The sequence below is a fragment of the Leptonotus elevatus genome, chromosome 1, assembly GCF_054856555.1.
Source record: "Leptonotus elevatus isolate MCC_2025b chromosome 1, RoL_Lele_1.0, whole genome shotgun sequence".
Taxonomy (NCBI): domain Eukaryota; kingdom Metazoa; phylum Chordata; class Actinopteri; order Syngnathiformes; family Syngnathidae; genus Leptonotus; species Leptonotus elevatus.
The window spans coordinates 25,091,996-25,119,409 of NC_141239.1; the positions used below are offsets into that span (position 1 = coordinate 25,091,996).

At 39.5% G+C, this 27,414-nt stretch overlaps 3 protein-coding genes, 1 long non-coding RNA gene and 4 other non-coding genes across 9 annotated transcripts; 6 read left to right on the top strand and 2 right to left on the bottom strand.

Annotated features, from left to right (window-relative positions):
- The first annotated feature begins 625 nt into the window (after positions 1-625).
- On the top strand, positions 626-5,311 carry cdip1 (cell death-inducing p53 target 1). 2 transcript variants are annotated; one of them, XM_086092417.1, is made up of 5 exons: positions 626-705; positions 2,539-2,706; positions 2,787-2,942; positions 3,257-3,533; positions 3,814-5,311. In XM_086092417.1, exons 2-5 carry the CDS (start codon positions 2,631-2,633, stop codon positions 3,923-3,925), a joined length of 621 nt encoding a protein of 206 aa, XP_085948543.1. In that variant the 5' UTR covers positions 626-705; positions 2,539-2,630; the 3' UTR covers positions 3,926-5,311. The 2 variants fall into 2 exon arrangements, with proteins under 2 accessions (XP_085948543.1, XP_085948552.1); XM_086092426.1 differs by having other exon boundaries at positions 2,790-2,942.
- Positions 5,182-6,121, bottom strand: polr3k (polymerase (RNA) III (DNA directed) polypeptide K). The gene is made up of 3 exons (XM_086092440.1): positions 5,851-6,121; positions 5,679-5,766; positions 5,182-5,444 (listed from the first exon to the last, which is right to left on the bottom strand). The coding sequence occupies exons 1-3, from the start codon at positions 5,959-5,961 to the stop codon at positions 5,317-5,319; spliced, it is 327 nt and encodes a 108-aa protein (XP_085948566.1). The 5' UTR covers positions 5,962-6,121; the 3' UTR covers positions 5,182-5,316.
- Positions 6,122-6,377: 256 nt separating this feature from the next.
- rps11 (ribosomal protein S11) lies at positions 6,378-8,053 on the top strand. The gene is made up of 5 exons (XM_086090821.1): positions 6,378-6,444; positions 6,851-6,991; positions 7,178-7,253; positions 7,549-7,678; positions 7,884-8,053. The coding sequence occupies exons 1-5, from the start codon at positions 6,430-6,432 to the stop codon at positions 8,005-8,007; spliced, it is 486 nt and encodes a 161-aa protein (XP_085946947.1). The 5' UTR covers positions 6,378-6,429; the 3' UTR covers positions 8,008-8,053.
- On the top strand, positions 7,029-7,112 carry LOC147181379 (small nucleolar RNA SNORD35). Its single transcript, XR_015093553.1, has one exon. It is a non-coding gene; the product is annotated as a small nucleolar RNA SNORD35 (small nucleolar RNA).
- Positions 7,380-7,463, top strand: LOC147181380 (small nucleolar RNA SNORD35). The gene has a single exon (XR_015093554.1). It is a non-coding gene; the product is annotated as a small nucleolar RNA SNORD35 (small nucleolar RNA).
- LOC147181381 (small nucleolar RNA SNORD35) lies at positions 7,722-7,801 on the top strand. Its single transcript, XR_015093555.1, has one exon. It is a non-coding gene; the product is annotated as a small nucleolar RNA SNORD35 (small nucleolar RNA).
- A 935-nt stretch (positions 8,054-8,988) lies between the features above and the next one.
- Positions 8,989-9,060, bottom strand: trnae-cuc (transfer RNA glutamic acid (anticodon CUC)). Its single transcript has one exon. It is a non-coding gene; the product is annotated as a tRNA-Glu (tRNA).
- Positions 9,061-18,218: 9,158 nt separating this feature from the next.
- On the top strand, positions 18,219-24,989 carry LOC147181383 (uncharacterized). Its single transcript, XR_015096829.1, has 4 exons — positions 18,219-18,355; positions 18,635-18,691; positions 18,766-18,865; positions 23,873-24,989. It is a non-coding gene; the product is annotated as an uncharacterized LOC147181383 (long non-coding RNA).
- Positions 24,990-27,414: the final 2,425 nt, after the last annotated feature.

Sequence of the window (27,414 nt, forward strand, 5' to 3'; positions counted from 1 at the left end):
GTATATTTGTCTCCTGATTGTCTTCACTATTATGGCCTAATTTTTTTTTTTTATCAATAACTTTTCGAAAATTGGACTTCAACCATGGCTGTTTCCACGCAGGAGATATTTGCACGTACAAAATCAATGCAGCATTTAAAAAAACATAAAAATGCACCATATTCATTGTATACAATACAGCACAACGCTTATGATTGAATTAAACTATGACTAAATTAACGACTTAACTATGGTCAGACTGCAGTATTATTCATTTTTGTATGTGGTTGAATATGCTGCTCCCTAACGGCCACTGCAATAAACTGCAACAACACAAGCACTTTGAATTAATCAGTAGTACAGGATTCAGTAATGTGTGCTGTTGGATACGTCATGTATATGCTCTTGGTTGTTGTCAATTATCCCCCAATTTGCATGTACTGTTAAACCAAAGGTTTATTTATTTATTTGTTTATTTATTGTGCCGTCCATGACGCCTAAACTACTGTTGTTTACGTCGATTTCTTAGGTTTTATGTTTCAGAAGTAGATGAAACTGTTCTGTTTGAGAACCCAAGGTAGCAGAAACAAAAAAATGATTTCACGTCATCGTGTTTTTTTTAATTTAAATTACATACCTTGTAAATCCGGTTAGCGCATGTCTGATGTCGTCATTAGGTGACGCAATTTACCAAACGGCTCATGCGAAGCTGCCTTCCTGCGAGAGGTAACAGCTGTCAAATTCGTCATTAGTTACAGTATTTTATTTGAACAATTGTATGATATTATTTGCTTTGATTGTTGCGCTCGTTACTCCACTGTCGGTCTTTTCGTGAGTGGCTCGAATGGCGACGTGGCTAACGTTAGCACAACAAGCTACACTCATCTAAGCAAAACACAACCGTGTGGCAATTCACGGTATATTTATCTACTTTGACGGGCGTATTCTGGTAAACAAACAAACAAGCAAAGCGATATTCTCTCATTGTCACAGCAGCCTCGATAAGTGCAATTCTCGCGCCAGCTGTTCACTAGCTAGCATCACCAGCTGCGGTTGCTACGGCGATATACGTCACTAAAAAACATTTAATCGACATTTGGATGCGATAACAAGCGCTGGTTTAAATTTTTTGGGGGTAACTCATTTCTCCTTTGGCTTCGATTACGTAAAGGAAATATCAGGGGCTGTATGTGCTTGTAAGCTTTGAGCTGGATAATCTCAGGATTTAAATAAAACATCAGCTTGCTAGCTAACCTCGTTCGTAAAATGAAACAAATTCACGACGAGCATAACAATGTATCATCAAAGTGTGCAACATTTTGTAATAGTGTTGAATCCTCAAAAGACATACTTTGTGGTGGTGTTCACACGTTACAATCTAATGAGCAAAACACTATAGAAGACTTTCAAAATAAATCAATGTTTTGCACTGGAATCTGTTTAATGTATTATTATTTTTTTGACTTGAAATGTTAAAAACACCATCAAGTATGTTGCAATGTACACCAATGCTGCTAAACCTGTTGACAATGTCAGTCGAAATTAAGACTTTTTTCATGCTAAATACCATTACAAGAACTTTAAGTACTTCCGATCCTGTACTGGCGAATGGCGATACTTTTTTAATGCCGTTACCGTTACGTCCTGCAATTTTGATGCAAATGGGTTTAATTTGAATAAAATATTGTTCCAAATGCTAACATTAGCATAAAATAAGATTGTATCCTTCTCATCTGTCAAGCATGTGTATTGAGAAGTCAATCACAATATAATAGAACTTTCACAAGTAAAACTACTAGCACTTTGAAGATGCCTGGCATACATGGAGAAGGAATAAAAAAGTATTTTACAGGTACTGCTGGAATTGACAAAGTGTTGTGTTGTGTATGATAGGAATTATTCATGTTGGGGTATAAACCCATTCACTGCCATTGACGGCTATAGACGTCAAAAATTCATTTGAACTATTTCTATTAACTTAACATTTTTTTCCACTTTTGTTAACAAGAGTATGAAAACCTCGATTTTTTTCTTGTACATTTAGAACAGATTTAAAAATGTTCATTAATCGTGAGTTAACTAGTGAAGTCATGCAATTAATTACGATTAGAAATTGTAATCGCCTGATGCCCCTAATTTTTAATCTTCTTTTTTAAATCACGTCAGGCGATTACATTTTTTAAATTGTAATTAATCGCATGAGTTAAATTAACTAAATGTAAAATTAAAAAAAAATCTAGTTTTTCATACTCTTCTTACCAAAAGTGGAAAAAAAATTAAATTACTAGAAATAGTTTAAATGAATTTTTTTCGTCAATGGCAGTGCATAAGTAAAGTTGCATTTCATGGTCAATGGTTATGAGGAAAAAAACACAACTCTTGAGTTTAATATCCTTCCACATGTACATATATGCACATTTTTAGCTGATGATAATGTGTTTTGTTGGAAAGTGGCTTTTAACTGTCCCTATGTATGTAATAACAATAATAATAACAAACACACATTGGCCTCTCTGAGCACGTTTACAGCTCAAACTGTGTTCATGCTTTGTGTTGTAGCAGCGTAAAGGAATCCCTGAGAGTTCTCAGATTGGAAGAGCTCTGCGCCGACGCATTCCCCCGCCCACCTGATTCCAGTCTCTCAGGCCATTATGTCCAGTGATCCTCCTCCGCCATACCCTGGAGGTCCTAGTGCACCCCTAATCGAGGAGAAGAACGGACAAGCAGGCAAAAATGAAATCTTCTGTTGTGTTGACTGTGGCTGCAATGCAGCACGTTACTTGATTTCCCTATGTCTTTTTTTAAAGCAGCCCCCGTGAGAACAGGGCCCCCGCATGGTCAACCTCTACCTCCAGACTACGGTCCGCCCCCGTATGAAGGCCCACACCCAGGCTTCCTTCCACCGCACGTCCCCGGAGACGGGCCCATGCCCATGCCAATGCATATGCCCCCGCCACCTCAAGGTGACACGATGTTTGAAGGACAAACTGCTCCTTATGTAGTGGCAAGAGATCCAAAAGTCACTCTGTATTAGGGCTGAGCGAATTTTTTTTAATGAATATTTGTGATTGCGATTTAATATGCAATTACTTTTTCAAGGCCCTCTTCCTCTGTATTTTTTTATCCAACGCAAGCAATACATTTACCTGTATTACAAGAGACACTATCAAATGTATTACTCATAAATCACTTTAGTTTTCCAGTTTGTCACCAACACTGCTCTTCATAATTATTTATGTAGTCATCCATTTTGTTTTCTTTCTCGTCTCTCATGAAGGTGGCGCCTACCCGCCGCTGCCGCCCGGCCACTTCCCGCACCCCATGTCGGGCCACATGGGCCCCGGCCCCTTCGTGCACATGGGCGGCCACACGGCAACCACCGTCATGGCCCCGCCGGGCACCGCCACCACTGTGACCGTGCTGCAGGGCGAGATGTTCCAGTCGTCGCCGGTGCAGACGGTGTGTCCGCATTGCCAGCAGGCCATCGTCACGCGCATCTCCCACGACGTGGGCCTCATGAATACCCTCTTCTGTCTCTTCTGCTTCTTCGTGGGGTGAGACAATCACAGAATTGATCTTTTCTCTATACAGGCTCGTCTCAAGATTTAGAATAACATAGGCAACTTGGACAACAACAAAACCGTGCTGTCCATGAAATATTTCCTGAAAACGAAAATTCACTATCTTAAAATTTTTTAGTATTAATTCAGGGACAACATGATTTTTACATTTACTTCATTAGTCCTGAATGTCGAATAGGTTGGAACTGGCCTTCTGAAAACTCACTTGTTGTGCTTGTATTTTGAATTGCCTTTCAAATGTTGTTCATTTCAGGTGCGATCTGGGCTGCTGCTTGATTCCCTGTCTGATCGACGACCTGAAGGATGTGACACACACCTGCCCGTATTGTAAGGGTTACATCTACACATACAAACGTATATGCTAACCGCCACTGACGCTCGCTCGCAGCGTTTTTTTTTTCCACCTCCACCTCCGCTACATTTGCAGCTTGTTGCCCTCTTAATTTGTCTTTCTAACCGCAGTTAGTGTCTTCTAGATATCGTTCACCTCATACTTTCATGCAGAATTTTGATGGGCAGCATTTTTTTCTTCTTCCGTGTTTTGTTTGGAAAAGTGAAGGCTTGGTACGATGCTTCAAGTGTGATAGTAATGATCATTTGTAGGGAAAGGCTGTGAAACTGATCACTTAACCTGAATTGATCTGTAAATCTTGCCATGAAGCAATCTTTTATTTCCTGTCTTATTTCTCAGTATTTAAAGATATGTATGATCATGTTCACCATGAAGACTGAACATTTGTGTCCATGTCACTGGCTTCTTTTCTGATCCCTTCTTCAATGTGAACATTCCCATCTTTGTATTTAGTTGTATTTCTTTTGATAAATCATTTTCATTTGTAATCTTGCAGGCTTCTTTCAGTATGCACAAAAGTGATTGACAGTTGAGCCTTTCCCCTGTTCATGATGTACTTTTAGAAAAAAAAAAAGAGAGATAACATTTGCACTTTAAAGACAAATTACCCTCCTAATGCGTTGCAAAAACCTGAAGTTATTATAGTTTAGGCTTCTTCTGGCTTTGTTGTCAATGAATCCCTCCATAGGTGCACTTAAGAGGAAGAAGTTAACTGTTACTAGTGTGTTTACCTGATCTCTCTCTAGATTGTATCGTGGCAATAATTGCCGACCGAATGTTTGTCACCGCCTCAGACAACAGGTCGCTTGTGACAGACGAGAATGTTGGGGAGCAAGTTACGTTACACTCATTTTAAGATGAAGCATGTTCAAAATAGGAAGTAGCTGCCAAAAATGTGATGACATCTGAGTCACAGAATTGCATAGCGGTAATATATTCCGATTTAAAACAATTATTCATGGCATGTCCCCAATAAGTATCTTACGACTTCAGAGATAATGCACATTTAAATGCAAAATGTTAAATTAACACGATGACAATGTGCATTTCAGTTGCATCGTTTTTTTTAGGCTTGCAAAACTAACTAATTGAAAAAAAAAAAAAATGTTATTACAAAGTACTGTATATGCCATTGTGATGGTAAAAATGCCAGTCTGCATCGCTCTCTCAATGTGTGTGATCTGTATAATGCTGTAAGTCATATTTGTTGACAGTTGTACATAGGTACTATTTTATCAATAAAAATCAAGTACATCACTGAAACAGTCATTTGGAGAAATTATTTATATATACATATGGTTATCAAGCACTGAGCAGCAAGGGTCATTTAAAGACAAAACAAATCATTATGTCCACAATGTGTGTGTTAAATAAACTGCTGTGGTTAGAAGAAAAAAAACCCTGTTAATCTCTCCATCTGTGTCCACATTGGACATTGCAGCATTTGTAGAAAGTGGTCATGGGTTCATCGGCGGATCTGGTCTGAATTTGCATGAAATATGCCCGAGGATGCTCACATTTCGGACAGGTTTCTGACAAAGGAAAAAGAGTGCAGAATAAATTGTCACTTAAATTCTTGGCATGTTAACTGGAGGAGTGAATAGAATAGGAAGACACAATTGGATGCCAAAGGTAGACTGTAAATTATTAATGGATCTTCTTTACTTTAACATAACTTGTGTAAATAAAATAAAACGATGTGATTAAGATACAAAGTGTATTTTTCTCACAACAAGGGATCATTATCACAGTACATGTCAACTCACCTGCAGTAGAATCCACATTTTCCCAAGCAGCAGCTCCACCCAGAACGTCATCAACCTCTTTTAACTTGGGATACTTTCTGCTGTTCACCTGCAAACAATAAAACATGTCAGAACTCAGAATTCACCTAAAAACTGAGTTTAACGTCGTATGTACTACACGTATTCGACCCACCTTTCTCGTGACGTTGTGTACGTAGGGACAAGTGTTACACGCAAACCTCAGGCACTTTTGACCCTCTTCAACGATCAAAACATTCCCGCAGGTCGGACAAAAAAGAAGCATTTTAGCGAAGACGCTACGCTACAGCTGGTCAAAATGTCAAAGGGGGAAAAAACGCGATGAGTGTAGAACGGGAGCTTCGATTAGAATCAAAACATGAAACGTGAAGAAAGGTAGTGCTACCCTTTTTAGAATCCGGTCAGAAACAAGAGTTCGGAACAATTGAAAAACATTTCAATGCCAAAATGTTTTGGGAAGCATTTCAACAATGGTATCTGAAAAGGAAATAAAAGAACGGAAAATTATGTGTAAAATAATTATATTATTATTATTTATTATTATTATTTTGTATTATTATTATTTTATTATTATTATTATTATTATTATTATATTTCCTTGAAGATTGTTGACTGTAACGCTGGATTATGTTAAAAAGTTGGGGGTGAAATTGAAGTGCGTCATTTCCGGTGAACCTCTGACTTCCGTTCGTCTCGCGCATGTTCAGGCCTCTTTACAACTCGGCTGCCCAAGATGGCGGACGCACAAGTACGTTCAAGAAGATGGCCTGGGTGTTTTAAACGACATACTTATGTTTTAACCAACACACAAGCCCAATTTTATGTCATGTATGTTGGCATGCGGTTCTTATGACACGCTCGGGCTAGTTTTAGAAGGTTTGGTAGGTAGTTTAGGTGAGGAATTTGTTGTCTCTCCGCGCACCCTCGTGTAACTGAACTAGCAGCCGGAATGCTAACATAGTTAGCTTAGCCTCCTTCTCAGTTTTTCCGTAGCTCCTTTGTTTTATTTAGTTGTCTGCGGCAATTCTGTCGTTATTGCTGGGCGTTAATCATATTCGTGAACGTTAATGTACTTTTAGTTGAGCAAGCGAAGTCGTGTGCCTATTTCAGTGCGATCTACGTACTGTGAACGTGTTTTTCTTTTCCTTGTGCAGACCGAGAGGGCTTATCAGAAGCAGCCTACCATCTTCCAGAACAAGAAGCGTGTTCTGGTCGCCGATGGAGGCAAGGAGAGCAAAGAAAAGCTCCCCCGTTACCACAAAAGTGTCGGGCTGGGCTTTAAAACCCCAAGAGAGGTGCATTTTATAGTCTCTTTCTTGCCTTAATTGAAGCTGCAAGTGATGTTTTTCTCACGATGGTCTTCCAAGCCTGCATGGTTCTGACGACGACGCCTTTTGGCAAAGCTGATGCAGTTTAACAATATATAAATGTCCCTTCTCATTCACTCAACTATTATTAAAATTCGTGTTTTGTCCCCGCAGGCTATTGATGGCACTTACATTGACAAGAAATGCCCATTTACTGGAAATGTCTCCATCCGTGGCCGTATCCTCTCTGGTCAGTACATTGAAGGTTATACAGCGATGCCTTGACATAAGAGTTGAATTTGTTCCACGTTTGTAACATGAAGCACTCATTAGTCAAGGCACCACTGTATTATGTGATTTATAAGCGTTGCTGCCCTCAATATGATGTTTATCTCACGATGGTCTTCCAAGCCAGTTGGGCTTTGACGACAACGCCAAATGGCAAAGCTGATGTAATGTTGTGACAGCGTGTCAGTGTTTGTTTTTTTCGCGCGTTTAGAGCTGCTGTCTTGATTTTGTTTTTTCCGTATGCGTCTGTTGTGCAGGCGTGGTGACCAAAATGAAGATGCAGAGGACCATTGTCATCAGACGCGACTACTTGCATTACATCCGCAAGTACAACCGCTTTGAGAAGCGGCACAAGAACCTGTCCGTGCATTTGTCGCCATGCTTCAGGTACCTCTAACCTTTATATTATCATCATTTTCCCCCCCGTCTCTGCAAGTGATGTTTTTCTCACGATGGTCTTCCAAGTTATACTCTGACGACATCGCCTAATGGCAATGCTGATGCACCCTTGTTTCTTCGTCACAATGAAAGAAATGTAGGTGTTTTATATTTTTTACCTCATGTTTGCATTCTTCCCTCGCACCCCATTTAGGGACGTCTCGATGGGAGACATCGTGACGGTCGGGGAGTGCCGACCGCTCAGCAAGACGGTGAGGTTCAACGTCCTCAAGGTGACAAAGGCGGCCGGCGCTAAGAAGCAATTCCAGAAGTTTTAGGCACGCCGGAAGAAAAGTGTCACCTTCAAATAAATTGTTTAAATAAGCTCTGTTTTGCCTTATTCTTTGGATTGCACTGCTGGCATCGCCATGCCACTTTGCCAAGATATTTTGTGCTTAAGTATGCAGATTAGTTACAACTTTAGGTACATGTGCACAATCAAATGAACCTTGGTCGCTGTTCAGGAGACGCCAAAAATGGCAAGTTTGTTCAACATTATCAAGGAAATCAAGCTGTTTTCAACACTGGATTGGTCAATAATTTCTTACATCCACGTGTGGACTGACCAATAAATAGTGTAACTATTTGGAAAAACATGTAATATAACAAATGTTGACTTATGAGGTTTTGGCTCACCAAGTGTTATGTGCTGTATCAAAGTTGTATGTTCATTAAAATTTTCAGCTAACATTGATTGTTGTGCTGTTTGCAGTGGTGAAGACTGTACTGTAAGGCATTCAGCGTTTTGGTCAGAGCTCTTAAATTTGAGCTATTTGCCTCAGCTCTTGAGATACACATTTTACGTTACACAAAGTTAGGCGAATACTGCTTTGGGTGAATTTTCAGGATGAAGCCAAAATGAATTTCTTTTTTTCTTAAAGCTTTTGGATGCACATCAAACTTTTGCTTTTTGCTGTTGCACAATGTCAAAATTTGCCACAGAGCTATTCTAATTTACCTCACTAGGAATATGTCCATGAACGTTTCCAAGGATTGGAATTGTCAAATCACTGGGCACTAAACATCACATTCATTGGCTTGGGAAAAATTACAATGCGCGCAAGATAGGTACAAGTTGGGCGGTCAGGAAAGCCAGGTGTGTCTCTTGTTTTATTTAGTTATCTGCGGCACTGATTAGTACTGTGCCTTCACATTCCGTCTATTTATGCACATGAGCCTAAAGTGTGAATAAAATACAATACAATGTACGTAAGAATAGTGAGTAATTAATACAGTGCTGAGTACACGTCAAAAAACTATTCCCTGACCGGGAATCGAACCCGGGCCGCGGCGGTGAGAGCGCCGAATCCTAACCACTAGACCATCAGGGATATGATGAATCAGAGTCTTCATCAATATATAACCAAAATATACTGCGTTCCTGGTTTAAAAAGCAAATGTTTAGTTCAATCTAATTTTATTTAATACAGTGTAGAATGCTTTCATTATTAAACGACGTGTCAGTCCTTACTTCTGCTCTTGCAGTTCTCACAATTGACACACGATGGCGTCATATCGCCGTCTATCACATTTTGATCATGATTACTCAATTTAGATGCAAGGATACATTAGGATACAGTCACAACTGCCTACATTATAAAGTCCAATTTTCTTCAGAGACACGCTGTGTCAATAATGTAGTGTTCAATAAACCCAGACTGAGTTTGTCTATATTCTGCATATAGCATCGCAAGTAAGTACTGTACATGTAAAAATCCAAAGATTAAAATGTTGCTGAACTTGGATGAAATGTTATTTCCAAGATGCAGGTCAGCATTGTTAATGCGTCACTTGTGTACTTTTGTTTTCTTTTAATCCAGTGTGTGTTGGGTTGTGATTATGGCACACTGCCTGTGACGACGTGACCTCCTTCCTATTGTGCACACTGACTGACAAGCGTGCTGGGGCACAATGAAGTCTGAGCTGTCGATAAGCACATGCAAATGCTTCAATAGGCAACACATGTCATTTGCTGCATGGGAATCGGATGAGAACCAAGCGTCAGGCCTTCTGTCTGCTACATTCTCTGAGCATTATAAAGCTGCAGTGAAGATTGGACTATGGTCTGAGGTGGTTTTTTTCTAGCCAATAATTCAGGGTAGATTCCAAAACCAAACCTGCTAATAGGTGCATTTGTGAAAATGCCGGAGTTCAGTATGTTTACTCACAATGTCTATAGAGAAAGTGGTGAAGCTCAGCTATGTTCGGGCTTATAATGGTCGCTTCCGTTTCTTACAAGAAAATATTGACCTAAAGTGCAATGTTTTGGCTACAGACTGCTCTTGTACTCGGGGGTTTTCCTGGCACTGTTAGACCGTGCGGGAGATTGGGAGTTCTCCAAATAACAGACAACTCAGCAGGCCGCATGAACACATCCTCCCACTTAGTGTTTGCTCGGGGGCAAAGGTCTGATTGACCCCCTCCCTCCCCTCCCTAAAAAATGGCTTAATAAATGCAAGCAGGCATTGTTTAAACTGTTTGTTTGCATAGCTGCAGCTTATCGGCATGTTTCCTTGAACGCATTTCTCAGAAACTCAACTAAAGTTTTCTGCGTATGTAGCGTCACATTGCACTGTGTTTTTCTAAAAACATATTTACTGAATATAATGTTCAAAAATATCAGACACTTGTTTTTGGTGAATGGCCATTATTTATAATAATTTTAATAATAGGTAATATGATTTTTTTTTTAAATCAATCCATCCATTTAATTAAAAAAAACTTATATATATATAACTTATATATATATATATATATATATATATATATATATATATATATATATATATATATATATATATATATATATATATATATATATATAAATCCATTCTCCATTTTCTACTGCTCATTCTTTTCAAGGTAATATAAATAAAGAAATAAAGAAATGGATGCAATAAATAAATACATAAATAAACATACAAATAAAATCAAAAATGAAAAATACAAATGAATATTGTATCAATTGTAAATCAAAATTAAAACCCTAGTTAGAAAATCTAAATACATGACCCATATATTTTCTACCATGGTTAATTTTTAAGGGTGAAAAAAATCAAAACAAGCATATAAAATAAAATAAAAATATTATGAAAAACAACCATCATTTTTCTACTGCTTTTTCTGTTCAGTGTCACAAAAATGAAAATGAAAAAATACAAAGAACAAGAATGACAAATAATGATGAATGATGAATAATAATGAAAAATAAATATGCATACGTGATTTCTCATCTTATTAAAGCCTGTATATCAACGAGAGGATCACAATCCAATGATGGTGCTTTTCTTTTTTGTTGTTGCTGTTTTTATTTCAGCCTAATCATACAAATTTACCTTTATTTTTTGTAAGACAAACACAACTCCATGTTTTAATTACAGTCGAAAATTGATGGTTGCTTTTCCATAATCTTTATTTAATATTATTGCTCACTGTTGATAATCACAATTTTATATACCGGATACTTCCCTGACAGTGTCAATCAAAATCACCATAATTATCTTTGTAAAAGCACAAGTTAGATATCCTTTTATTCTGCAAATGTACCTAATGTTACGTCTCGTTTAACATACCAACATTCCATAAGGTAGCCAACATGCTGTCAGTCAATCAGTGTCACGTGGCGTGTTAGCAGTCCCGCTAGCTCTTGCATATATTACCCGGGATGCTCAAAATGCAAAGGGGTAAACTATCAAAACACAGACCTTCTGTAGGGCCAGCAGGGGTTAGGGGTTAGAGATTAGGCGCAATGAGGGCCGAGTGGGGTCATAACCCTGCTCGTCATCCCCACCATCAGAGCACGGCTGAACAGATGGAGGCCATGACATAAAGACCCTGGCTGGCGGTTGTTGTATACCACTCAATGTGACTTGCTGCTGCCTTTACCAACTTTTACATCAGGGCAACAACCGTGCTAGCAACAAAAGTTTAGGGATCTCGTACTAATCTTGTGATTAGATCTTGATTGTTCATAAATGTGTAAATGCACGCGGCCCAAATATCTCGAAAGTGATGGAGCTGTAAGTGAATGAAAGGAGTTTATACCTCAGATACACATTTATTAACCAATTGTCATCCTAAAAATAATCTGCCAAAGGCATTTATAACTTACTGTCACAGTGTCAATATATATATATATATTTTTAAAAAGCACAATGTGTTTACTAAAAGTTGTGCTTTTTACTAGCTGCTCATTGCTGGGGCGCACAGCAGGACCTCTGCAGACTGCACTACGATGTCACAGCGGGGTCAAAACTCCACATCTGCACTTGTCATCATCGTCTCTCTTCTTCTGCCCGACGACAAGAAGGGTGCCAATGTGCAAACACGCACGTGTACATACGTGAGGTACGCTAAACAAGCGTGTCAAGATCTATGCGTTAACGGTCAAAAGGTGCCGGACACGGTTATCGGGTCCTAACTGATTTAAAATGCTTCTCCAGATGTCTCTATTACTCCCTAACCTCACATTTCTGACTCCTAAAAGCATGCTGCAGCATATCGGCGTGTATCAATTACAATGGCGGCTTCGATTTCTGTTATTTACTATGGTAAGCTTGTGTTCCATCTCAAGTTTGGTCTGCTGTGTGTGGAAAAACCTGCTGCATCGTCACAATTCAAAACAATTCAATATAGACTTCTCACAGGCTAGTAAGGTTCTAAACATGGCCGCCAAGCGATGGACGCTCGCTAATAGAAAGCCTCACACGGAGCCTCATAACTTTCCATAAACAACGGGTCTGGAGAGCACAAGTGTTTTCAGAACCTCATGAATGATAGGTTGGAGTGGACAGCTGAAATCCTGACCTGACCTTAAAGAGGAAGTCGAGTTAATTTTTTTAAAATTTACAATAATATGTTCTATATACGTCCCCACTAGTCTAAACAGGGTATTCTGATTAACTCATTCACTGCCATTGACGGCTATAGACGTCAAAAATTCATTTAAACTATTTCTAAGAGTTTTAAATTTTTTCCACTTTTGTTAACAAGAGTATGAAAAGCTAGAAAAAATATATTGTACATTTAGAACAGATTAAAAAAAAAAAGATTTTAAAAAAATTGGGGAGTCAGGCGATTAAATGTTTTAATCGTAATTAATCGCGTGACTTCACTAGTTAACTCTTGAGTAATTACACATTTTATATCTGTTCTAAATGTACAATAAAAAAATTCTAGGTTTTAATACTCTTGTTAACAAAAGTGGGAAAAAAATGTTAAACTAATAGAAATTGTTTAAAAAATCTATAGCCGTCAAGGAGTTAATATTGTGGTTGTGGAATATGAGATAAGCAGAAAAATCCTCCCATTTTCATCCATCTGAGTGGGCGGCCATTTTGCCACTTGCTGTCGACTGAAAATGACATCACAGTTGCTCAGGGCTCAGGTAACCAATCAAGGCTCAGCTTACGAATGTCATGTGACACGACCAAACTCAGAAAACAGGTGACAAAGTGGCTGCCCACTTAGACGGATAAAAACGGGTGGGTTTCGCGCTGGTGGATTTTGCTGCTTAACTCATATTCCAAAAACACAACATTAACCAGAACGCTGTGTTTTGACTAGTAAAGGTACATAAAACATATTGTAGAGAAAATGTTCGACTTGACTTCCCTTTAACTGTACTCGTAACGCTAAACCTAACTGCAGCTCTAATTGTAACCCTTAGCAGAATCCTAATGCTAACTTAATGTGCATGATTAGTCAGCAAGTTTTGCTGCAATTTGAAATTTGAGTTGCCGCTGAATAGCGTCGCAACATCACAGATGTAAGGACCAATCGAAACTGTCATGTCGTATCACATGACCTTTCACAACGCATTCACAACTTTCAAAACCGAACCGATTTTCTGATTTGTACACCCCTAAAATACATATATACAATTAATTACTGTCTTTTTATGATTACTGTGAGTTGATGGGTGAATTTTTTGAAGCCACACGGTTGACTGAAACTTCAACCACAACTCCCACCCTACTCGAACCACAACCTCACCTTTAACCCTTACTCTCACCCTAAAACTCGGCATGGCCAAGTGTGACCTGACCTCAGTCACTCAACCCAAGCTCGATGTTCTTCCACCAAGATTCCAGCAAACGAAAAGAGTCCCAAACTCCGCGGGTTGCGTTTCTTTGTTGTCGTCTTTATTTCCTCCTTTGCGCTTGTGTTTGAAAGTGTGACAAAGGCGCCGCAAAGTGTAACACTTCAGCTCATGAAAGGTAACAGGAGAAAACCCAAGGAAACGCCCCGCAGCAACATAGCAAGTTTATGTCTCCGCACTGAGCGGGAATTCAGGCCGGCAGATGGTGGGGCCGAGGCCCCCGGAGGGCCCCGAGGCAACGCTACACCCTGGGACTCAGATACCTAATCAGACCCATTGAGTCGCTCACCTGCTGCTCGGCCCGCTCACAATGTTATCTCATCTCCCTGACCTATTGTGGGCTCCCGTCGGTGATAATGACAAGCCAGGGGAGCCAGTGGCCGGCTCTCCCCGGAGAGAGGCGGGATCATGGGAAACGTCGGGGTAATCCATCCCTGCGTCTCTCGCCTCCTCCGCTGGATCGTGTTTCCAATGCAAAGAGCTTCTGTGCGCTTTGATTTGCAGGCGGCTTGCGCTTGTTTTTGCATGCGAACATTGAAGGTTTCAGATGGGAGGTGACAATTGAGGCGCTTGTAATTGAGAAAATCTCGTTAACCGAAGCAGAGTTGTTGGCAAGTCGTGCTCCAGTTAAAGGATTACCATGAGCCCCCAATTATCGCCTCCCAGAACACTCATAAGTAAAAATCTTGTATCTAGGCAAATCATGTAAAATAAAATAAAATAAATTTAAAAATATATATTAAAAAAAAATAATTTTCTATCAAATATGTACAATCAACTCCTCAACTGATCTAAATGCACACCCACACACAGGTTTGTTTTACTATCTTTGTGGGGCCATCTCATTGACATAATGCATTTCCTAGTCCCTTCCGCTAACCCCAACCATCAAAAATGATTGCCTAACCCTATTCCTTACCCTAACCTCAACCAGAACCCAATTCAAACCTAAACTCTAGAACCAAGTCTTGACCCTCAAAAAGAGGTCTAAACTTGTGGGGCCCAGCAAAATGCCCCCACATGAACGGGTGGGCCCCGCAACTCTGTGAAATCCTGAAATGTTGGCCCCACTATGTAACAAAAACAACATCACACGCACACACGCACACACAGTCACTATCTGTTGCTTCAAAATTAAAACCACAAAATAAAACCCCCACAAAATAAATAGTTTTCATATATTGCACCTCCCACACGCGTTTTCCATGTGACTTTAAAAGGCAGGGCCTGGTGGTGTGACATAAGATGTTAGCACTTATCAGTGTGAGTGTGAGCTGTGAGCAACAGCAGCTCCTGGCTGACTTTCCTCCTGGCATTCAATAAATGGCTGAAAAGTATGCTGTAAAATGCCGCTTCCATTTTTGGAAGAATGAATTTACGTTAACCAATTATTTAGATGACAATTGAATCAAACAAGTTATTTTTTGGTCCCTTAACGCTTACAACAATAAAAAATATATATTTTTAACTGTTTTACAATACTTAGTCCTAGTATTTGTGTCATTTTACCAAAGGGGGGCTTTTATTTGTCAGGGGGTACCGGTATGTTTGAACGCCCTTATCTTTTTTTTTGTCTTTGTTGTAATATATTAATGTCGAAAATAAACCCCCCAAAAAAGAGCATATGTAGATATGTTAATCATTTGGGCCCTAGTAAAAGCCCATATAAAGTTCACTTTTTTTTTTTTAAAGAGAAGCAATAAATGAAAATAATGATGAACCATGATATAGCGGGGGAAGACTGTACACAAAAGGCGGCAAAATCAATCAAGGAAACTGTTTGGGAGCATTCCACCCATCCCAGAAAACAAATGGTACTTTCTATCTGATGCTTTCTTTGACCCATAAAGGTCATCGTACGTTTGAGTGAAGGAGTGACCCATATGTCATATGTCAAGGAAGACATTTTGGAACATTCTTCAATAACAGAAAGCCAATGGTCGATCCAAGCCATCCATCCCGCACTTGAACTTTCACAATGGAGTTAAATGTTATTTGCTGACGAGCTCATGTTTCATGTGCCATTGTTTGGGGTCACAAAGGGGAGGAAGCAGAATTGTCCACAATGATAGAATGATGGAAAAGAAAGGACAATATTCCTGTTTGCCACAAAGAGAGAACAAAGAGATGAAAAGGAAAGGAACCCGCTTCATCTCGTCACATGGTTGCCTTTGTAGTCACACGATCACGTGCGGAAGACTGCTGCACAAATGCAACACGATTACACAAAGATGCATAGTTATTGTATAAGTAGAGCAAATCCGCCATGACAATTCCCTCAGATTTTCAAGGGAGGAATTCCACGCCCAAAAAACCGACCCAGAAGTGACCCCAGAACCTTCCATGGTGGTCATATCCACGGTTGACCTGGGGGGCGTTCGCTGATAACTCTGTATGTGCCATTGTGCGCTTAGCAACCAGAGCGGTCGGTCCTGTTTGTGTCAAACACGATGGAGATAACAGCCATTCCCAAACATTCCCAAAAGAAGAAAAAATAAATCATAAATTCCCATAGGCAAGTCATACAAGCAAATGTTATCTCCAGGACAGATAGCATCTCTTAAAGCCCCAAACCCAGGACACAAACACAAATACTTTATTACAAACTCTCGCAGGCATATGTTTTTTATCCTCTGTGAAGAGCATGTCGTTTTACTGCTGCTTATTAAGCATATATGACCATCTCCTTCATATATAGGGAACGGAAATATAAACGTAACACTTTTTTTTTTGCTCTCATTTTTCCCTCAAATATTGTTCACAAATCTGTTTTAGTGAGCATTCTCCTTTTTTGAGATAATCCACCCCACCTCTAATGCCTGTGAGGTGGGATGGACTATCTCGACAAAGTAGAAATGCTCACTAACACAGATTAGGACAGGTTTGTGAGCATTATTTGAGGGAAATGGCCTTTTTGTGTGCAGAATAAGTTGAAGATCTTTAAGTCCAACATGAAAAATGGGAGCAAAACCAAAAGTGCTACGTTTATATTTTTGTCTAGTGGATATCGGTTTGTCGGTGGATTTATTATACTGCCCCCAGGTGGCTTAGGTGCACACACCAGAAGGAGCAGCACAATGGCCATTTAACTGAAGCAAAAAAAAAAAGAGAAAGAAAAACACTTAAAGATACAGTCAGTGATCCCTAGCGCCATTTAGTAGTGAACTATTAATTTATTAATAAAAAAAAAAAACACACGACTATTTATGTATGATTTTTTTTTTAATATATTTTTTAATATGATCGTAGGTCTAGTAATCCTGCTAAGGATGCCCAAAGGACAACCTTGGTGGTGCTTCCATTGAGTTGTGGACCCAATGGGTCGACCGACCGCCGCTTACCTCCCACAGCTGGGGCCTGCAGGCGGTCGTCACTGACTCCCATGATTCGGGCTCCCGCCGCTTGTCACCTTCTGCTTTGCTCTCACAAGCTTTTACTATCTTTTTCTTCTTTTTTTTAACTAGCTTCTCCCGCTAGCTGTTTTGCTAGCCACTCCAGCCTACATGGCTCCGACTTACCTGCTTCATCTAAAACCACCTCGTGGTTTGCGAAGTGTGTTCTCTCTGAGCCACCGTAGCGTGCGTGCTTCTAAATGCATGCATTTTGACTGCATTCTACACTATAGCGACATCTAGTGGTCACTTATTACACACTGTGCCTTTAAATTTCGTATATGCTCAATTTAATTATGTCATTGCTGTATGTCTTTATAAAATACAATATAATAGTTTTTTGTTAATAAAAAAGTCATTTTTATAATTTTTTGGAAGACTGAAATGGATTAATGGCATTTGCGTTCTTTGTAACAGGAAAAATGACTTAAGATACAAATGTTTTGAGTTTAAACGTGGTCACGGAACAAATTAAATTCAAGACACAACGATAGTAAAATGGTAGTGTTTTCCTTAAATCTGGCTACGTGTCGTTATAGCCTTTTATGCTACTAGCTGGACATGCTAATGTGAGGGCTAGCACTTCCCTGGATTTGCACCTTTGATCTTTGCTTCTGTGAATTGCAATACATAAAGACATGACTGTGTAAGTACAATTTTCATTCAATTATCATTAGCCTTGCAGCTATCTGCGTATCAAGTCTCACACGCATTTGCTTTAGTGCATAACATAACCAGATGTTCAGGGCAGAGATGTTATCACTGCATGCTTTCATTTCCACAACATTGCTGCACAAATAAGTCAACTCCGCTTTAAGCACTGATCAATCAAGTCGCCTATCGAGGCATCCACTTGTTTGCTTTTCATTCGCAGTGGGAAAACAAGTGGGGTGAATTAATGAGACACGCATGGAATAAAGGAAGAAGGGGGCGGGGCGGGATGAAAGTTGCTCCGCCGCATCCTCGCCCAGCATAAACATCACAGCCAGAGTCAACTTCCTGTGCTCGCACTGCTGCACACACTTCCTGAGGGGATCCATCGACGGCATCACATTGCTCGCCGTCCTCTGTAGAAGCGGCCATCATCTGCGCTGTCCTCATGTTACGGTCGTGCTTCTATTTTGGGTCGCGGACGTGAGGACACATGTCTTTACTTATAGTAGTAGTAAACAACAGTGAAGTTACTTTTTTTTTTGCTTATGGTGATTTATTTATTTGGTTTGTAAAGTATGACGGCGTATTTGGGCCTCGTATAAATACATATTTTTTACTTTATAAAGTGGTAAATTTCCAAGTTTTTTCTCAGAATATTACCCCCCCTCTCTAAAAAAATATATACGTGGCCCTAAAACATCGTCGTATAGTAAAGTCATCATTGGTTCAACATTCTTGTTATTGTGTCTTTTCCATTAGATTACTTTCTTCTGGCTTCTGATTGGCTAAAAATAACTGATGAGCGTGAAAGGGAAGGTAAAAAAAAAAGTCTTTACAATAACATGTTATATGTGCTACTACTCTAAACACATAATTTTTATCCATCTTAGGGGGCGGCCATTTTGCGACTTGCTTGTTGACAGAAAATGACATCAAAGTTGCTCAGGGGCAACAGGCATCAACCAATCACGGCTCAGCTTCAGAAAACTGGTAAGCGCTACAACCCCTGTTGCTTTGGCCTGTGCATGATTGCCAAAAGACCATATTGTGTATAATTGTCTATATTAAATACAGCATACCCAGTTGGTGACCCCTGCCATAATCAATGTACATTTCACCTAAACCTTGTTTAAAATTTAATAATAAATGGCTTGGGTGGGTGAATCATTTCTAATTCCATTCATGGTTTGTCTTTTGGCGTTATTTGTTATTTATTTATTTATATAATATATATATTTATTTATTTATTTATAAAATACAAAACAAAACTGATGATTGTTTTTTTTTCTTCAACATTTGTTATTTCCTTACGGTTCCATGTCATCATCATCAACACAAGTGTATTATATACGAGAAACTCAAATGAAATCTTGTTGAGTTGACTTTGTCATTGCTCCGTTTCCAGCAAATGGCTTTCTTCAGTCTTTTGATTGGCTGAAATGACCTTTCATTTAGGTATGGATGGACATAGAGAAAAATGTAGATTGAGTACAAGCAACTCATATTATAACCAGAAGCACGTTTGAGGGCACTCCCTCAAGGAGGATTATCTTACAAACAAACATAATTATCAAGCATCAGAGATCTTACATTAGCTGTCCGCACTCATTTGGTTTGTTCACCGTTTTTATTTTTGATTTCCGGACTGACTCCACAGCAGCAGATTGTTATCTCCCGTGGCCGCGGCCCAATGGCAACAACTCCAGCGTCCATACACTCAGTGACCGTGCAGCTAGTGGAAAATATGGCACTTAAGGCTATATTTGAAGATGTGATCGGAGAAGGGCGGGCAGGGGGGAACAGTAGATACGTGAGAGTTTTTGCAGCCCGCGGCGAGTCCCACCCAGGGAGGCCGGAGAGGAAGTAGCGCAGCTGGAGGTCAAAGTTGGCTGGCTCTCTTCATAGTCACTGTTTGTCTTCGTATTATTCTAGTCGACGCCAACACACTGAAAAGATCTTGACCTTGGGCCCAGTCCAAGGACTCTTCTCAACCAGGACTTTTTTGGGTCCCCTTAAGGAGATGATGACCGGTTTGTGCAGGAATAGCTTGAACAATACTGTGCATCTCAACATGTGGCATGACGGACCCCCCCCAACAATTTGCAATCAATGCTGACTTTATTGGATATGTAAAGTTCAGATGGGAATTTTTACCGGCTCTTTTATCTTTAATGCTCACTATAACTAATAATAATCAGACTGCATATTCTCATTTGAACTATTCACTGAATACCAGAAACATCGAGTACACAGCTGTGGAGCTTTTTCTGCTGGATGCGGAAGAAGGTCTAATCTGTCCAACATGGTTTCTACTCTTATACTATTTTGGCCACCCACCCACTCGGGGGGGGGGGGGGTTCAGCCGAGCCCATGTGAAAATGTGTGACCTGATGGTCTTAACTGGTTAACTAGGTAAGTGCGCCAGAGTGCAGATAGACAGGACAGGTCACCTCATCGAATTATTAAGAGGCCTAATCTAACAAGTACACCAACACAAGCTAATGATATCCCGTAAAAAAAACAACATCCAAAATTCTGCGTTTGCAAAGAAGTCTGTGAATGTCAAGTAAACATAAAAGAGAGTTTAACTGTGCATTTGAATAAAACAACACTTTCCTTTCCGCTAGCTTGATGCTACCAGAATGCAAAAAGCCATAGATGAGCATGATTTTATGAAACTGCCCTCGCATTGGCCAAGTCACACTCACAGCTGTACCTAATAAAGTGGCTGGGAAGTGTAGCTGCCTGATGCTATTTCCACTGCAGACAAGGCGAGCTTTGGCACACAGTAGCTGATCTGCCTCTGATCTATTCAATATGCGGCAATGAAGAGAGCGGCTAAGTTTAACTCATCTAATCACGTCATGATCAAGATCACCCTCAACCCGCCGGTTTGCACCTCACAGACGTCAAGGAGTCTTCCTGGAGATGTCCAGGCCGGGTCAGAGACAGTGACCCGGGAAGTCGGGAGCTTTTCCGTCAATACTGCAGAGACAAAAGAGGAGTCAGGGAGGATGGTGAACCGTTTTCCTGCTTCTGTTATTTTGATACGTCGGTCTACCTGTTTTGCTTTCTGCTCAGGCACTGATGAGGCTTCCATGTTTGTATTGGCTCATGAGCGTACCTGCTTTTTTGTTTTTGGCAATAATAGGTTCAGTACCTTTGTTTCAATTGTTTCCAAAGAGACTTTTAAACACGACGCGACAACATGAGGTGCACCTGCGTTCAACTATCACCATTTATTAGTTAGAACAAAACTAACATTCAGGCTACTTTATGTTACAGTGCATACTGAAAGCTGATTATTTTTACCCTAAAATGATAAATAATTCATAGTTATTGTATCTTATATAATTAAAGAAAATGTAAAAACATACTTTTTTTAATGCAATTTTATATCATGTATAATGAAATTGAAATTATTAAGAATTATTATTGATAGATTTTGTCAAAAATTTTACCAATGAAAAAAATATTTAAATTATAAATAATACTATAGATACATAATAACAATTTTAACTGTTATCAAAAAAATTACAGAAATATAGAAAATTATAGTAATTGTTAATAGGGTTAGTAAAAAGACTGGAGGATTAATCCTTAAATAATTGAAGAAAATATTATAAAAATGTGAAACTATATAGACAAAATAGAATAAATTTATTAAATCATTTTCTAAAATTTATCAATGTTGAAATAATATGCAACTCCAAAATATATTTTATATATTTCGTTATTATTACTAATTAAATAATTAAAGGAAATATGCAGCAATAAAACATAATTATAATCTAAATGATCCAAAAATGGTAATAACAGTAATATATTGTAATATTGTACTAAAATTGCTTAAAAGAAGAAGCTCTGACTTTCATTTTATTACTGAAACTTTATTGGTTGTTGGTTAATACAATATACAGTTGTGCTTGAAAGTTTTCATATTACCCTTGGCCTTAGGGTATGTAAAAATGATGAGCAACTGTAAATGCACAAAAGCGAAACGTTTTACCAAATTTCACGTGCACATCTCTACTCATGCCAACTTCAACCTCAGAAAATATCAAAACTATGTACAGTTTACATACCCAAAAATTATGAGCGCACTGTATGGTGAGAAAAAGACTGTCCATAAAATCCAAAATACTGTGGCAATGAACACACACAAATAAAAGAAAAATAACTTTATTCAAAGTTATTAACAATTGCCATTGACAGCTACATTACAGTGTACATAGAGAGTAATGCACATCAATCAAATGGGCATTTTAAGTGGGAAAGCTGTCAATGGTTAATGTTTTCTTGACAAGCAATTCTAAACAATTGCATGATGGTAACATACACAGAAAATCAAATCACATTGCTATGTTTATGTTTGCACAATAAAAGTCAGGAAAATGTGAATTCATATTTGAAGCATTAAGCTCAGTCGAGTACATATGACGTATATACTGGACTTTGTTAAGGAATTTCTTGCATGAGGTCCGAATTCCCAGAAGGTTTACGAAGAATGTTCGATTGCATATGAACGTGTCTACGCATGCTTTGTGTGCTCCTCCTTCATCTTCCTCCACAACAGCTCAGGGGAGACACGATGGGCCTCAAGATGCATATCTAATCACGACCTTAGTAAGTTCAAGAGTTTTTCCACTTTCTGCCACTCCAAAAAGCCCTCACATCTCGACCCGGGGTTCTGACCCGCCTAATGTTATACAAAGCATCCACCACGGGCCAAGAGGTGAGCCTCTGACCTGCCAGCATTGTCGCAACGGCTCTTTGTGGTTGATCCAAGAACCCTCAGCGCAAAGGACAATGGGCCTTTCACAACAAAAGAAGACTGGGAGCTATTGTATTTGGAACCTCTGGAAACAAGTCTCCATGGGCCATCCTGGATCAACCTCACAATGGGATTGTTTTCTCAATAGATGAATGCAGCGAAGCAAGCCTCATTTCTGGTTATGAGCACATAAAAAAAAAAAAGAGACATTTTTATTTTGCGTCTGTGTTTGAAACAAAATTTCCAACATTTGTTTACAGGAATTTGTTTTGCTCTATTGAAACCAAAGGTTACAATCACTTATATATTTATTTTCCAACCACACCTAAAAGGTTTCTGGCTCTCTCAAAAGTAACCCCAGGATACCCCAATGAGCCTCCTAAACTTCTTAATTCTGGGATCAAACTGCACTGTATCAAAAAAAAAAAGTTCACTAAAACAATGACAAATTCATCAAAACCAAAGGAAACTATTCATAAGACTGAACGGTCTCGTACTCGGGGCCCAGCAGGCAGCTTGGTGATGCTGCCTGTTGCCGTGGCGACCGGCACTGTGTATTGTTAGACGTCCCCTTTTGCCCTGACCCCTTCCCACAGTGGCGGCACACTTTCCCCCCCAGGGGGACTTTGCACACAACATCTGCCCTGTCTGACACCCCGACCCGCCACTACTATCCCTAAACGATGAGACCCCTCCCCCAACAAAAAGCCGAAGAATAGCTTGGTGGACATCCACAAACACCTGCTGAGAGTCAGAGGTCAGCGTTAAAACTTCTCTTATAGTTTTAACTTTCGCTCTACTCTTAACATATGCTCACGTTAGCCAGTGGTAGAATCAATGGCCTAGATGGGAGAATTGACTCACCTTGAAAGTGTGCAAGAAAGGCACATAAGAAATTAACTTAATGTCAATGTCCCATTGCGAAGAGCAGAAAATTTATTTTCTTGTCTAGAAGCGTTTTCATTTTCATTTTCAGTCAACACAAATATAATACACAATATGCCAAACTTGAGTAGGCCTATGTCTTAAGGGGCTCTATGGTCCTTCAGTAAAGATGAATTGACTAAAAAAGAAAAGAAAAAAAAAAGAAAAGATGAGATCCCATTCTAAAAGAATCAGCCCGGCCAGCCCCAGCATTCCACAATAGATGATTCACAATGGGTCTCTCTCTCTCTCTCTCTTTCTCTCTCTCTCTTGCTCTCTCTCTCTTTTTTCTGTGGCAGATGGCTTTGCCTCGGGGCTATCCTCGCCAACCATCAATTGTTTAGGCTCCAGGGATCAAGGCAAGGGACCTTTGCTGCTCCTCCATCATTGGCCCGCTGGGGGAGAAGAAGTTGCATTTCAACTCTATCCTTCATTGTGAGAGATAGAAAATAGAACTAAATATGTAGGAAAGCTCCTTATTTCCCCAGCTACAATTTGTTTACTTAACTTGCTTATTAAGCTGACCAAGCAAGATAGATAGCAAGATAGATGAAGATGAACGATATTAATTAGTGAGACATACTTCTTGTTTTATGCTAGCCAGATGCTGTCGTTACTGTCAGCTAGTATTAGCTAAAAATACATTTAAAAAATGTCAGTATGCAGTAGTCTTAAAAAAAAATACAATATATATATATATATATATATATATATATATAAAAAAATAATAATAAAAAAAAGAGCAATGATGATGACATTACCGAATGAACAATACTGAGCTCTTAAAAAAATATTTACATAAAGCTGTTTCTTCATTAAGCTTCAACTTCGGCTCTTTCTGCTGCTCGTCTCTTGGTGGTAGGGGGAAGCAGTTTTTTTTAACACATCTGTTGTCTCTGTGTGAGGCAAGTCCGCTCACAGGGATGCTTTCATTGCGGCCAGAAAGGAGCACCAAGGCGCCCCCTGATAGATGGCCTTTCGTTCCAATGGAAAAGGGCGAGTGGGATAATGGGAAGAAAGGGGGAAGCCATCAGTCCAGCACACCTTCTTCATCGCCCCTAAACATCCTCTTGAAAGGCTTAAACAAGCTCACGCTAATCAGCTTCGGCATGTTTCCCGCCTCTGAGCTCGCTGAGTCTTCTTCCTTTTTACGATGCCTTGTGATACGCAAGGACAGAATTAACTGTGGTGTGTTTTGTCCTTTTTCTTTGGCTTTTTTGTGATACTTGTTCAATTGTCACCACAGAATGGTACAGTTGTGGCAAACAGGAGACAAAGGAGAAATAGAATGGAATGGCAACCACAGAAAAGGGAACATTCCTGAAGTATCGCCGAAGCAATATTAAGCAATTGATGACCGTTAAGAATGTTCATCTTATACCTGAAACTGTGGAGAGAATAAAAGGTTTTACAGTGGCTGAAGTTTTGCCTCTTAACTGATTAAAAGACCTAGACTTGAATTATTACTTATTAGTACCAACAATTTTAACTTTAACTTTCAAACATTAGCCCACCCCTGTTAATAAATTAGCATAAAGTTCATTGCCAGTTAGAGACATAGTAAGTTAGCATCAGAGTAGTGGTCATGTTGAGAGATGTTACTGAAGCGCACGGTGCAAGAGGAGTCTATGCGAGTGGGATGGAGATGAAGAAAGATGTAAAGTAGTGTCTAAATTTTTTAAAGATGGCTCACTGCTGTTTATAGAGCGGCCTTGAGGCCAAGCGGCATGATGACAACGCGTCTCCTCCCACTCCATACTGCGTCTGCACAGGGAACCCTCGTTATTAGCGTTGTGATGTAAATATTTGTGGACAATCTGAAGGGGTGAGTTCTACAAAAAAGAACTGTTATATTCGGTTGTACTGGAAAATTTGCAAACCGTTTCATTGTATTTGACAGGCTGCCAGACCGACCAACCAGTTGACAGATAGACTCGAAAAATCTGCCAGGAGACAGACTGACAAACCAAGATGACTGCCAGACCGACCGATAGGCAAAACTGTCCGACAGACAGACAGATTGACTGACCGACCAGTTGACAGACAGACTGAAAGCTCAGCTGAGAGAGCGAAAGACAGACCAGTAGACTCGCTGCCAGACCGACAGACAGACCCAGAGTCAGACCGATGGACAGACAGACTGACCGGCCAGCTGACAGACAGAATGATAGTTTGGCTGAGAGACACAAAGAAAGAGCAACAGACTGACTACCAGACCAATAGACAGAACTGACAAACAGAGAGAAAGACAGACAGATGGACAGACAGAACTTTTCAACACTTTATTCATTCACCAGCAAAATGCCCCGTTCCCGTAGGTTCCAAAACAAGAACAAATATAAGGCAAAGCCGACAGTATTACAGTGGGAATGCAGTCCATGTGTGATTCCATAATATCTTTATGGACTTTAATGTGATTATGTGCATAAATCCAAAAATCTGAGGGCATCATCCATTTAAGCGCTTATTGTGACATCTGTGTGGGAACAAATAGAGCCTGTTACATCAATTAAAACTGGGGTAAAGCTGCAAGACCACTTAGCAGCTCATGATATATTTCCTTTTATTTATTTGCACCAGCGGCCGTCTTTCCTGTCCTGTCCTGTCCTGACCCTCCTCTTATCTCGTAAATGTCGTCACCGTGTGCACGCCGCTGTCCCCGAACTCACGCACACCCCTCCCTGGCCATTGTCTACGCGTCACCGCTGAGATCCCCCCATTTAAATCCAAAGAGACACTTGCGGCGCTGCTCACAATGGCCGCCATTGTTCTGGCCTGAAAGGAGAGCATGTGCTTTTGCTAATGCCGCACTCTCCGGGACAACCTCGGACATTCAGCCTTTTAATCAAAGAGCGCAGTCACGCTTGGGCGACTACCTCCAAGGTGTTTGGAGGTTGTGGGAAAAGGGCCCACAAGTAAGTGTGGCCTCCATTTAGAGGGGGGGGGCACTTGATGCTCAGGAATTAACTGTAGGGTTCTGCTTGGTCATGTGACCGCATGCCTGTTACAACATGGTCTCAGAGAGCACATTAATTTTTCCTACCACATTGAATGATGCATGCCAAATTGATCTTATAACCTGTGTGGGGAAATTTTTGTGCCCATGGGCCAAATTAGATTTTTAAAACAGACAACTTCAATGACAACAAAATTAATTTCCCAACCGTACAAAAAACTTTGATACTTCACAAAAGCAGATGCCTCTGTTATGTCATCTTCCCAAACTCTTTTTCAAAGGTCTTAGAGCCATGAGCGATTTATTGTAATTATGTTAATGAACCAAGTAGTCATATTATTTGCATTATCAGGATTCAACAGCTTAGGCTTTTCAGTTTTTATAAAACTACTGTATCATTCCCTTACCAATGGCTTGCCAATTGGCACTGGACCAGCGTTGCAAAATTTCCACCTGGCATGAATTTTGTTTTTTTTGTCTCAGACCATAGTACCAGTTTAACTCTCTTATTTTTTATTTTTTATTTTTATTTTTTTATTCATTCACTGCCATTGACGGTTATAGACATCAAAAATTAATTTGAACTATTTCTATTAGTTTAATTTTTCCCCCCAATTTTGTTAACAAGAGTATGAAAAAAATATTGTACATTTAGACCAGATATAAAATTTGGGATTAATCATGAGTTAACTATTGAAGTCATGCGATAAATTTACAATTAAAATTGTAATCGCCTGACGCCCTAATTTTAATAATATTTTCCTTAAAAAAAAAAAAATGATTATTTTAAAAACGAAAAGAAAAGATTATTAAAAATAAGTTTTTGAAAAAAATGACTATTTAAAAAAAGAAAATAAAATATTATTATAAATTAGGTCATCAGGG

What these genes read in the sequence shown, in the direction of transcription:
- cdip1 (XM_086092417.1), top strand. Translation starts at nt 2,631, where the DNA reads ATGTCCAGTGATCCTCCTCCGCCATACCCTGGAGGTCCTAGTGCACCC. An exon ending in TATGCCCCCGCCACCTCAAG is followed by an intron (nt 2,943 to 3,256) that starts GTGACACGATGT and finishes TCTCTCATGAAG; the next exon opens with GTGGCGCCTACCCGCCGCTG. An exon ending in CTCTTCTGCTTCTTCGTGGG is followed by an intron (nt 3,534 to 3,813) that starts GTGAGACAATCA and finishes TGTTCATTTCAG; the next exon opens with GTGCGATCTGGGCTGCTGCT.
- polr3k (XM_086092440.1), bottom strand. Translation starts at nt 5,961, where the DNA reads ATGCTTCTTTTTTGTCCGACCTGCGGGAATGTTTTGATCGTTGAAGAG. An exon ending in TACACAACGTCACGAGAAAG is followed by an intron (nt 5,767 to 5,850) that starts GTGGGTCGAATA and finishes TATTGTTTGCAG; the next exon opens with GTGAACAGCAGAAAGTATCC. An exon ending in AAATGTGGATTCTACTGCAG is followed by an intron (nt 5,445 to 5,678) that starts GTGAGTTGACAT and finishes TTCCTTTGTCAG; the next exon opens with AAACCTGTCCGAAATGTGAG.
- rps11 (XM_086090821.1), top strand. An exon ending in GCTTTAAAACCCCAAGAGAG is followed by an intron (nt 6,992 to 7,177) that starts GTGCATTTTATA and finishes TTGTCCCCGCAG; the next exon opens with GCTATTGATGGCACTTACAT. An exon ending in CATTTGTCGCCATGCTTCAG is followed by an intron (nt 7,679 to 7,883) that starts GTACCTCTAACC and finishes CACCCCATTTAG; the next exon opens with GGACGTCTCGATGGGAGACA.